A 12,866-nucleotide genomic window follows, 5' to 3' on the forward strand; every position below is an offset into this window, starting at 1 on the left:
TATCAACAATAAAAAATACTGATAGAAAAAAAGTATAAACACATTCTCACGCTTGTGCTTCAAAAAATTATTAATATTGATTTATAGTTCCAAAACTTGCAGTTCGTTGCTTTATTTAATTGCTTTAAAAACCTGAGGTTAGTAGTGTTAACAACACAATGGATTCAATAAGTATTTTAGTCATCGTCGTCATCATCGTCATCATCATCTGGGTTAGCATGCTTTTCCTGTTCTGGTCCAGATATTTGTTTTATTTTTCGGTCACGTTTAAAGAAACCAATCTAGAGAGGGATAATACAAAAAGGATTATCAATTACATTTATTTTACAACTTGCTGGCTGTCTGTCTGTGAGCCAATTAAAATAAACAGGGGTTTGTAATCAAAACTATTATAACCCGTAAATAATAAACACAATTGTATTGTAGGTGAGTTTGCACAAAAAGAGATAGTTAAAGTTAACACCATTTCTCAAATTGGTTTTTCATTAACGCAAGAGTTTTTCATTAACGCAAGAAAGATGAAAAAGTTAAAGTTTTTAATCTCGTAAAACTGACACCAATGTCAAAACAGTTTGGTACATACCTTGTACAACAATGCAGCAGCGATGGCCAATACAATTAGAGCACCAACAACACAAAGCAATATCACCCACCATGAAACACTTTTAGATTCTTCTTCTTTTTTCGAAGGAGACAATTCCAGCTTTATCTAGTAAAAAAAAATCCAAAAATCTATAACTCCATCAACTGGAAAGTTACTCACCCTTCCTAGAAATAAAACAAACTAATTCTTCTTAAACATATTAAACATATACGGAATTTTTTTGTAAAGTCATTTAAATGAAACTTAATTGGAAGTTAACCTGGTGGTAACAAAAACAAGAAAGACAAGGTACTTTAACACCTGAGACCATACCCAATACATTAAGGTTGATCAATCTCACACCTTAATCGACAAGTGTTCAAGTAATCGAAGTAGAAAGGCACATACAAACACATTGTTTTAGATGTTTACATGTACGCCTGACTACAAGGGGGCAACTAGTAAAAAGGAAATGCTAGCTTGTGCCAAGTTTAAAATGTAGAGCTACGTTTACAGGAATGAAACCTCATTATATAGTCCTTTTAAAAAGTAAAATTAAACCTACCATTGTGTTCATGTTACATCCTTCTTTTTGTACATAGTCTGCTCGATCAGGACCAGTTAATTTTATATTCACCACTGTCTCAATGTTACTTAATGGTAAAGCCATCTAAGATTAAAGAACAAAGTAGAAATAATGTTTATACATTCAAGTTTTTAAGGCTTAGATTTCAATGGCACTAGTTAATTTTAAATCTAGCAAGTTGGGATTGCTAATAAGAAAAAGTATTTTCTTAATGAAACTCTAGGTGGTGATGAATAGGATTAATCCATTAATTGAAATTAAAATCAAAACTTCACAGGGGAATACCATAGTCATTTTTTTCTATGTTTCTTATGACAATGTCATTGGAGAGTGAAATAAAAAATTGAATCGGTATGACATTTTAAAAATCGAATTCAATAAATCTAACTTCTTCATCTCAAAGAATTAAATTGAATTAATTAAATCATGTATCACACAAAAGGAAAAAAGTGACAATATCATAGGATGTTGTAATACACATGTGTACTGTGTTTTTACACTACATAAATGCAAATTTCGTCCAAAATAAAACCTTAATTGTGAGACTTTAAAATTGATTTACAAAGATGAAAAAATGCCCTGTTGTTTCATGTATTCTGCAGGTGACAAGTCAAAGTAAAGTTGCAAACAGAGGAAGCACGCATATTTTATTTCAAAAGTGTCAGAAAAACTATGCTTTTTTAAATAATTACATAGAGCCCAATCTATCACTTGAATGTGTTTTTATTGCATTTACTTTGGCTCTATACTTTTATTTCCCAGGTGATTAAGACATGGTTTTCAAATTTACAAACATGGCTCCTTAAGTTTTTATATGAAAAATTATAATGTCAAAAATAGCTAACAGATTTTAAAAAAATGAGGCCTAGTACATAGTTTTTAGTGTTAGATAACAGAGTCTTAGGCAGAAGAAAATGCATACAACTAGCCTAAAAGATGATGGTTCTTCATAAAACAAATAAAACAAACGAATTTTACTAGTATATTTTAATCAACTGGTCGAATCCTTAATACAAAATCTGTTCACAGAAATATAACTAGTGGGATGTGCAAAGGAATCCTTTAAAACATATAACATGACCTGTGACCTGTGGAATACACCCATTAATGCCCACGATAATAAATTCTTCCGACAAAATAATAAACATTGCCATAAATTAAAAGAAATACAGATTTTGACTCTTTAAAAAAAAACCCATTTCTTTAGACATAGTAGATTTTTAGTAGGCAATCACAAGAATCCTAGGATAACAAAGACACAGGAAGAGTAACATCCTCACCTGTGCTATGTTAGCTTCCCAAAGCCTGGCCATTATGATTATGGTAGCACCTTTTCCCGGATCAATGTTGCTTATTTCACAGCTGTATGTTTTGCATTTGCCACTTCGACAATTCTGCAAGAACGAAAGTGTAATTTTATAGTGTTTTGAAAAATTTTGTGTATTCTCTTTAATAAAAGATTGGAAGAAAACTTACAACAGCACCAGTATCACGTCTATTCCTGGTTTTACCAACAACGGAAGATGGTTGAGAAAATGGTTGGTTTGGAATCTAAACAAACATGAAAACAACGTAAGATAGTGTTAAGTGTACACGCAACCAACTTTTACCTCCTGGCTTAACACAACAGTTTTAAACAACCTGGCTTCATTTATTTATTTATTTTAGGTCAGCATTATTGATTACTGTAAATAAAGTAACAGTAAAATATCTTTCAAACCATTATGGAAGATTGAGATATATAAAAACTCCTTATACAAGTTAAATATGCAATGCAGAATATCTGGACAGGTTATAATTCTCGTTTATGAAAATGCGTTAAACTAAAACAACTTTGTGAGTCCATACGACCTTAAAACTAGTGTCGTATTTCAAAGGCTCTAGAATTTGAAAATACGGAAAACAGAAAAACATTACACTGTAGTTCAATGAATTCAACATATCTTTGCTGCATTGAACACTATCAACCTAAAAGTAGAGAAATAGTGTATTATTTACCTATTTGGAATGAGAGAATTATATGCAAACGTAAACTCACTTCTGTGGATTTATATAAAATTTAATGCACACATCCGAACGGAGACAGAAAAATGGATGCATTGAAAGTCAAAAACTATACTGCACTTACCCTCATATCAACAATGTACATGAAGTTATACTGTCCTTTTTTAGCAACTATTTCCACATCAGCAAGCAAGGTGCTAACAGGTGATTTGCCAGCATTTTGAACCTGTATGGAAATGCATGGCATATTTAGTTCAATCTTATATACTAATGCTCAAGTTTGTGTGTCCCTGTGGCAGACAAAGTAGATAGTGGGTTTTTGCTGACATCAGCAAAAACGTTTAAGCCCCTATATTTCCTTATATGTTCATTAAAACACATGATCCTACACATTATTTTTATTAAACATTACTATAGCTCAGGCATTTCATGCATTGATTTAATTATTTACACAAAATGCCATTTTTGTATTTTACCAAGAAACAAGTGAATTTTTTAAAATAAGTCACCAATTAGTTTTGCAACAAAAGTGTGGTTTTGGCTAGGGATACAATTGGAAATGGTAACCATAGCCCACATATTAACTGTTTAATAAAAACTGTCCAGTTACAATACACAAGTTCTAAAATTTGTTAAAGAAAAAGTCAATTAAACATTGTCAACAAAAAACAAATGTATATGACCTGACCTGCTTTGGATTTTATAAGTTTCACGAATAATTAAAATTTTTCAGGGTCTATCAATTTTGTATTTTTAAAAAAATTTGCTGCAGTAATATAAAGCTTCAATTGTTTTAGTAAAATTATTCTCAAATTTTTTTTTACTTGAATGGAGACCTTATTAACAGGAATGAATTGTTGACAGTTATCAGGATGACATACGCTGTTATTATGTTGCTACATATAGACGTCTTCTGATACTAATTGAAATAAGATACGCAACCTTATTATACTATTAAAAAAAAATTCACTAAATAACATGACATTACTCTTATGAACTTACATAGATGGCATACACAACTTCCTGCCCAATATCTTCAACTGTTGCATTTATTCTAGGTGGTTGCAGTTTGTTATTCTCATATGTAATCTGGGGTGGTCTTGCATCACTAATAGATAATTTAGAGAAAATAAAAGCTGCCTTGTGTATCCAATATGAATGGGAGAACATTATTAAAACAAATTACTTATAACATTTTCTGGGTTTAAAATTATGCAATTAAAAAGAAATTGGGCTTTATTACAGTATAGGTTTTTATAAATTTTCGTAGATATTATTCAATGCAAATCTAGGTCAATGAAAAACGAAATATACAAACAAATGGAGTCCTTTTTCTAGTATTATGTATAATCCTGTAAGGTTTCAGTTCCCAGTTGTTTTAAAATGTTATTTCCAAATTATATAAACAGTAATGAGTAATATAATACCTAAAAAAACGCAAAAAGTAACAGGGAAAAAATCCAAGAACAAGAATGTTAAAAGACAAAAAACAAAATCAATAAGAAAAAACACAAACAAAAACAATTTTACCCTTGCACTCGAATGCATGATTGAATTTTCGTTTCTATGCTGTGGATTTTAGAGTTATCGTGGTGATTATCTTCTTGTCCACTTCTAAATTTAAACAACAATTAAAGCTGTAATAACCCAGTTCATTGTTAATAAACATTTTCTGAGTTAACAAGCAAATCCCAACTTCTTTGCCAGACTTTTTGGATATGCAGAAGATAATAAGGCACTACAAATGAATTAATAGGCTTAGATATTTGGACTGTTAAATGATGTTCCCAGAATAAATTAACGGAAATTTTCTCTCCAAAAGAGATGGCTGTTGTTTTTAAGCATTTTCTTCTCTTCCTTTAAAATAAATTTTAAAGAAGAGTATAGTTATATAAATTTAACATAGCAAGGTTTGCATAAGGTTTGCCCATGTTTTTCCAGTTTTGATGATATTATTGATGTGAGACAGGTTTGTTAGCTAGCTAGCATTATAAAACCAGCCACCAACAACAAGCAGCTAGGAAGTAGAATTTTTACCTAATTTGTATATGTAGCAGAACTTGTTCTTTATACCTAGTAAGTCTCCAGTTTAAATTTGTTGCTAGCTAACGTTAGATTTAACTAAAGCTCCCCACTCTAGCTAATCAGTAAGTTATGTTGCTATCTCCCTAGCTAGATATCTTAGGGTTGGTCTTTTCTGGGAAAATGGCTGTAAGTTATTCAATTGGACCTTTTGGGCTTGAATCGTAACAAGCCACAACGCCTTTTAAGGAATATTTATATTTACGGATAGTTTGAGGACACTTTTTTATGCAATAAAACAAAAGGATTCTCATTAACATATGGTAAAGCTAATAGCTAAAGTGTAATGATTTTTGTTGTTCTAGATGTTCAGACTCAAATGTTGTTTTTACATGTGTTATTTTAACAAAAGTTTAAATTTTTTAAGGGCGTACTGCATTTTGACAAGAAAACAACTGGTGTTTGTAAAATCCTAATTTAGAAGAGTTTTTGACATATTGATCAGCTTTTTTGAAACATAATGAAAAATATTTTGAAACGCTTAGGTAAACTTTTTTTTTGAATAATTTCCCCATTGTCAGAGCAAGTAATTTAAGTAGATGTAGCCTTTAAATATCAGTTATACAAACTGCAGTTGTTGGACACCTTTAATTTTATTAGCCACATATAATAAAGCAGATTGTAAGATTTACACTTTGTCATGCACGTATCTGTTACATGGAATAAATGAGAAGTACATTGGATTCTTCCACAGGCATAATACAGGCATTTGGAAATGAATGTAATAAAAAAATACAAAAATGTACTCAATACTTACGAAATTACTAGTGTAGAAAACGTGTAATACTTTGCAGAAGGACGCAACTTGGTAACTGAGAATTTGACTATCACTCTCACCTAAAAACAGAATAAGTAACTGAAACATTTACGCTGAATTATTCTAAAAATACAATCATAAACAAAGGGGAAAAGCCTTGTAACAACCCATAGCTAAATATGGGTTGTTACGAGGTTCTGTACAAGTGAATACATTCTAAACTTTTCAAGGATTTTAATTCGTAAACACAATTCAAACATATCTTTCAGGAGGTGTTGGGAAGTACATTTCTTTAAAGAAGAACTAACGATTGATAACAAGTTTTGCTTACAATATGTTTATTATAGTGTGAATATGAACTGTGTAATTTTTTTATATTTGTGAGCTTTGGTTCTCGATATTTTTAAGGTCAAAGTGGTACTACGGTTGCCAGCATTACATAGTCGATCAGGACTTTCCGTTCTGTAAAATACTAATTTGTGTGACATAAGTTCGTGGGGATGTACACAAACTTTCAGGCTAGTAATAATTGGTTCTCAATATATTTAAGGTCAAAGTGGTACTACGATCGCTGCCATGACTGTGTCGATGCGGAAACAAACTTTTAGGCTGGTAATACACAAAGAAACATACCTATATCTAAAAAACTTTTGTCAGTATTTGAGTAGTCTAAACTATTCAGGTTACCCAGGTTTTTTATACTGCATTGCGTGTGTCTCGCTACTTGCAGTACCATTTTGTAAGACAGACAGATAGATGTATACGAACATTATAATATAGATTGTTTGCTAGATAGCAAAAAAATTTAATTACATACCGTTTCATTACCACCTCCTTGCACTGGATTTGCAATTGGAAACAACAACTGGTGGGTTTTAAGATTTAGTTTCTTTAACTGCCACAACACATAAGGTCTCTGTGTTGAAAAAAAGAGTTTTAAAGTAAATATCCAATTTTAATTAATTTAATCAGTGATATTTGTATCAGACTAATAGATTATTCCAGCCTCATATGTCTACATCTAATACAAAAGTCATATAAAAGTCATGCAAAAGAGCAAATATCATTGTGGTCCTACAAATTATTTCTTCAACTTGACCACAGTGCTCTTGTAAAATATGATTATAAAAATATTTGTGTCTTGGTTGATGAATACAAATTTGCTCAAGGCCACTACACTACAAATTAGTCTTGGCACTATTCTCTGCTAATCTTTGGACAATTATTTATTATTCCTGATGGTTTTACATGTTGAACGACAATAACAACACTGTAAAATGCTGATGAATAATAAATTTATCTGTTTTTCTATTTATTTAAGCAAAATCCTACACATGTGTTCTGTCTTAGAAGTAATTTTTGAACATACAGAATTAAAACGTGATATTTAACAGAATAGTTCTTATAGCAAACATTCTTTTAAAAGTAAAACGTTTAAATATGCTATTAAAAAAAAAAAATAGACATACACCATTAATATCAACCCCAATGACTTCCAGATCAGATGTAAAGTTCATTTGTATTCTTGCTTGATAAGCAGGTTCGCCCAAATTAGTAACATTCGCTTGAACATTCACCTCGTAAACTGCTCCATGTAAAATTCTTTCTTCGGTTGGATGGCTAAAAAAAAATTATACCCAAACCTCTAGATTACATATTATTAAGAAAAAAATATGCAAAAGAGAAAAAGCAAGTCCATCAAAATTCATATCCATCGAACTTCTATTGTTTATTTGACTTGAATTTGATTAAATTAAAAAAGATATTTCTGCAGGAGAGGTTGTCTCTAAATACATACTTTTTTGTATAAATTTGATAAATTTTCAATGTGTTTATTAACTTCTCTTTTTTATGCAATAATTGATTTCTTGTTTATCTAACTAGTCGAAAGCCCCTGGAAAAATCTAATTGGACAAAATAACAATAAAAAGGTTGGTCATTTCTAATTTTATGCTGTCAGCAATGACCTGTTAATACCCTAAAAAATATTTTTAAGATTTTTTTATCCCATTGCTTCTATTTTATGGAGCTTGAAAGACTGATCAAGAAAAAAAATATATAGAATCATCTGACTAACAGTTAAATTTAAAACAGTTTGAGGTTTTATAATGATGCCCTTAACCTGTCTGTTCAGAAATGGGCGTGTTGGTCGCAAAATGGTCCTTAGTTACCCACACAAGATAAGACGTCAGTTATTTCCTCCTGTTTCAAAGTTTTTTGGCCTTAAACATATAAGTGCACTGCTATAACTTTACTAACATTGACATTGATGTTCAAAGGTCAAAGCTTTGAGATTTCAGATTTATAGGTGATGTTTTAGAAACTTTGTTAAAGAAAATTGTAAAAGTCATGCACAGACACAGTTTTTGTATTATTATTGTAGATTATTTTAATTTGTTTAATTATGAAATATAATCCTCAAACTTGGCTGATTTTACTTATTTTCTGCATCTACCAACAGATTTTTAAACAATCAAATTACAACAAAAACGAATTTTTCTCGAATTTAAAAGAATCTTAACTCTTGCATGAAAACAACAGATTGCTCTAAAGACTTAATATCCTAAATGAAGTGGAAATACATAATTGTCCACTTTGGTAGGTTAAGTCTTTAGCATTTATGGAAAAGTCTGACATCAGATTCGTTTGCTTGGAACCTGACATGCATGAAGAAATCATACAGTAAGTTTAAATCACAATTGCTTGCATTTTAGCACCTAGTTTTATTCAATATTCTAACATGCACAGGAGCCTAAAATCAAAATCTTTTAGCCTGCAAGAGCTTTTTATTTCAATTATTGTTATTAAGTTTTATTTGAATACAGTTACTTACTGTTTTTCTTTACTATTTTTTGGCATTTTATTAATTATTTTACTGTTTAAAAAACAAAAGAATTATGGTTTGATTTTGCCAGGCGATAAATAAATTTATTATTGCTAAATAACTCATGATTTTTTAGAAAGACTATATCATGTATTAGCAATAAAAAATCTGTTAAGTGTTGGTGTCCTACGTTGGTTAACACTAAAATATGGTATTTTGCACATTCTTTTTGTGCGCCTTTCAAAAAAAAGCCTGTAAACCTAATACTGGAAATAACTATGTGGATGAACACTTATACATACTTTGGAAAAACCACTGCTGATTTAAGGACAAGATCTGTGTTGCAAGTTGAATCAGCACCACATCTTTTTAAATAAGAAATCTATAAACATTTCAGAATCATGAAAAATAAATAACCAAATGGTCACAGAAGTTGCTTTAAACAGTCAAGAAAACTCATATCTTTTGAAGCACATACCTCTAATGAGCTTGATACTTTACCATATAAATCAACAACAGGACAGATTTCCGCTCCACAGCCACCAAGCTTTTCATATGCTTTATAATGTGTTGTGAAGACAATCGGTGTTTCAACATCTGTTCCCAGCTAAAAGTACAAAATTGACTAGTAGGGTTGATAAACCAACTTTTTGAGCAATGAGTTCAATAATGTTAAATAACAATGTGAAATATCTTAGGACTTTCTGAACTACACAGTTGCTTTTGTCTTCGTTTGAATTTGCTTATTTCTAAAGCTCACCTCTAAGTCGAAATAAACAATAACTGGTATCTTCTGCAACTTTCCTTTTTCCAATGTTACATTTCTTTTCATAGAATAAGTTAATGTGTTTGATGCAGTCAAGAGATAAGCTCGCTTAATAATTCTCACAGGGTCAAGGTCCAATGAAATCTCAAGATCTAAAATAACAATTTACTTGCAAGAAGCACAAATGAATGTTTTGCGTTGTTTGGCCTATGTGGTGAACGTTTTATGCTAGATTAGTTTGGGGAAATGGCTGGCTACATGATGTTCTGCAACTAATGTTTCTCACTTGTGAGTTTTCAGCTCAGTCCTTAATAAAAAGATTAAAACAATCATGCACCCAGCACACCTATTAATGTCACTTTTAACATTTGAAGAACTGGCATATTTTGTGAAATCAAAAACTAGCATAAGATTTTTTTATAATTTTAAAATAAAAAACCAGCAGCTTTCCGTAACTCTCTTTACCTTTTCTGTTTTAAAGAAATGTTTGTAATTTTTAGTAAAGAGAAGCAAAAGGGTAGGGAAACATATGGCACACCACAGAAGTAAATCAGATTTTTTTTTTCTCCAAGAAAGGGTAAAACTACTTGCTACAGATTTTACAGATACAAGTCTTAAGTTAGAGACTTACCAAAAGTGTTCGGACTTCCTTTTCCAGAGTACTGTAAGTTAAATTGAAATTCAATACTATAATAAAATGATAAATACAAATTAATTTATTTTACAGTGAAAGGGGCTTTATGCCTGCATATTGCAAAAACAATTTGGATACCAGTGTCAATTATACTATGCAAGTTGCAAAAATTATTTGCAAAAAGTGGTCCAATTAACTCTGCCTTGAATTTTTTAAGGATAAACAACTTTTGGTTTTAGAAATAATTAGAAACGCTATAAGTTGCTGTGGCAAATGTTGCATGTACATTAGAGGCTTCCGGACAGAGAATTTTCAAATTAAAAATTTACATAAAATGATCCAAGAGACATTCTATAGAAACAAAACAAAACAAATATCTCAAATGTGATTGACGAAGAGGAAAACTTAAATGAATAAACACTTAAGTAGTCTGAGTAGCAAGAGATCAAACAACCTTTATTCTCTTGGTTTAAAGCTTAAAATATTCCTAATATTCCTTAGGAGAAACCAAATGAGTAGTCATGTATTTCATGGTAACAATGCTATGCTATAATGAGGATATTATTTTTGTTTGTCTGTTCAGTATTTACATTATTGTTAAAGGTTTATTATTTCTTGAACATGATATTTTAGTAGGACTAAACTATCATGTGCATGAAATTAAAAGCCTTCAACAAATATGCTGTAAAGTCCTTAATTAATTTTTGGCATAAGAAAGCTTTCACTTATCCTCCTCCGTTTATCCTCTATGGTTCATTTATGCATAAAAACACTTGGCTAGTTATGTTTGTTTACCAATCCAATGCAGTTAACAGTTTAGAAATGGAAGCAGATAAAAACACAACCAAGAAAACAATGAATAAAAAGATCAAAACACCACATTAACCAAAATAAAATTTTCTGAATTTCCAAAAGCACACAATAAACAAAATGACCACATAAATATTTGTTTCAGTACAAATTTTTCTGCGATTCTAGTCAAAAGAAGCATTAGACTAAAATTATAAAAAACAGCTATTCATAAAGTCTTGTTTTGTTTTGATAAAACTAAATGTCCTCTTTCTTCTTTAAATATTCAGAGATTACTTTCGAATGCTAAGCATGCAACAAAAGATAACACAAGGTTAAACCAGCAATAATATTTTAAATACTCGTGAAAGGTTATCACACTAAAACCTAGTACAGTATAGCACACCTTTTCCTAGTTCTAATATTGTGGTGTCACTTTTCTCACATAAAGTCTTGGAAAATAATGGCACAATAATTCAATCCAACAAAATATATGTCATATTGTACTCTTTACCAGAAATCTAAATATATTACATCGTTTTATATTACAGTTTGTTTTATTTTCAGCCCCAGAATCATTATTTGATTGATCTGCAAGTTGTTTTAAATTACTCTTGCGAAAGTGTATTTTAGTGTAGGTTTTGTAAAGTTGGCTAAAAATAATATGTAATAGTCTATGTACGTTTGTGCAACTCTACTTTTTTATGTTTGCATTAAGCTGGTATTGCTTGCCTAAATTTAATAGATGGAATTCATTTTTTTCGAAGCTATTTTACAATACAGAAAAAATAAATTATTTTAACTTTTTTTTTCTTGGCAAAAAAAATGAATTTTGACACCATTGGATTATTGGTATTATATTACGTAGGAAATTCTAAAAAGGCAAGAAGGAAAGATGGGTTCAAACATGCAATCCAATATCTTTATGTAAAACTAATCAAGCCTTTTAAATAAATTTAGCAAGCAAGTTCAATAAATTTAATTGTGCAAGTATAGAAGTGCAATATCAGCTGGAGCAAAAGATAATATTAAATTGCATGGTTATGTTAATTTTAATAAAAATAAAAACAGTGAAGGAACAATTAACACAGCTTTAATTCAGTCACAGGAAAAATATGAAAAGAGAATTAAATATACAACGTACCAATAATACTTTTCACCATCAGGCCCATTACAATTGGAGTTTTTCATCTCTGGTGGAACAAAGGAAACATTTGTTTGTAGGTTGTCAGATAACGTCACGATGGGTCGAGTCCTAATTACAGAGACTTACTCAGTATAAGGCAGTCTTTGTTTTATTAAAGTATCTGTTTCAACTACAGTACATTTTTCATTGATTTTATCTCACTGCAAATTTGATAAAAGTACATACTTGAATAGAAAAACAGTGTCATTCAAATAAGCACCAACTGCAAAATCTAAATGGAATGCAAGATCTTGCAAACAACTGAACTAAAAATAACCTTTTCAAAGTTTAAGTGTCAAAGTTAAATTCTGCACCCACAAGGGGAGTATATGCTGCTAAAAGTTTAAAAGCTATAAGAGTTGCAAGTTCAGTTTAAAATAAAGTTTAAAATGCATTTTTCTCCCTCATTTTTTTCACTTTTCTGTAATTACCAGCATTCACTTACTTAAATTTCCATGAACCAAAGATATTTAAATAATTAAAACTTTTTACATTTAAATCAATCAAGGATGTCACAAATCAAAACAATGGGATGTTAGTGCAAATATTATGAAGGTAAGTACCTGGGTATGTATTTGCATCCACATCAAGTCCAGTTGATATAGAAACTCCAAAGCCTGCAGGTGCTCCACGCAATGTAGATGCATATATAACC

At 30.5% G+C, this 12,866-nt stretch overlaps 1 protein-coding gene across 1 annotated transcript in view; it reads right to left on the reverse strand.

Annotated features, from left to right (window-relative positions):
- Positions 1-147: 147 nt before the first annotated feature.
- The window catches only part of LOC130621913 (integrin alpha-V-like), a 28,781-nt gene continuing 16,062 nt past the window's right edge, over positions 148-12,866 (reverse strand). The window contains exons 14-32 of the mRNA XM_057437282.1: positions 12,775-12,865; positions 12,398-12,443; positions 12,170-12,280; positions 10,234-10,289; positions 9,597-9,754; positions 9,315-9,443; positions 9,139-9,218; positions 7,482-7,632; positions 6,830-6,928; positions 6,013-6,092; positions 4,704-4,787; positions 4,176-4,281; positions 3,298-3,399; positions 3,087-3,137; positions 2,646-2,720; positions 2,450-2,563; positions 1,149-1,253; positions 584-709; positions 148-281 (exon numbers count right to left, since the gene is read on the reverse strand). Of these exons, the coding sequence (XP_057293265.1) occupies positions 177-281; positions 584-709; positions 1,149-1,253; positions 2,450-2,563; positions 2,646-2,720; positions 3,087-3,137; positions 3,298-3,399; positions 4,176-4,281; positions 4,704-4,787; positions 6,013-6,092; positions 6,830-6,928; positions 7,482-7,632; positions 9,139-9,218; positions 9,315-9,443; positions 9,597-9,754; positions 10,234-10,289; positions 12,170-12,280; positions 12,398-12,443; positions 12,775-12,865 (1,869 nt within the window). The 3' untranslated portion in view covers positions 148-176. The remainder of the gene's footprint in view (positions 282-583; positions 710-1,148; positions 1,254-2,449; positions 2,564-2,645; positions 2,721-3,086; positions 3,138-3,297; positions 3,400-4,175; positions 4,282-4,703; positions 4,788-6,012; positions 6,093-6,829; positions 6,929-7,481; positions 7,633-9,138; positions 9,219-9,314; positions 9,444-9,596; positions 9,755-10,233; positions 10,290-12,169; positions 12,281-12,397; positions 12,444-12,774; position 12,866) is intronic.

Source organism: Hydractinia symbiolongicarpus, chromosome 12 (genome assembly GCF_029227915.1).
Source record: "Hydractinia symbiolongicarpus strain clone_291-10 chromosome 12, HSymV2.1, whole genome shotgun sequence".
Classification (NCBI taxonomy): Eukaryota; Metazoa; Cnidaria; class Hydrozoa; order Anthoathecata; family Hydractiniidae; genus Hydractinia; species Hydractinia symbiolongicarpus.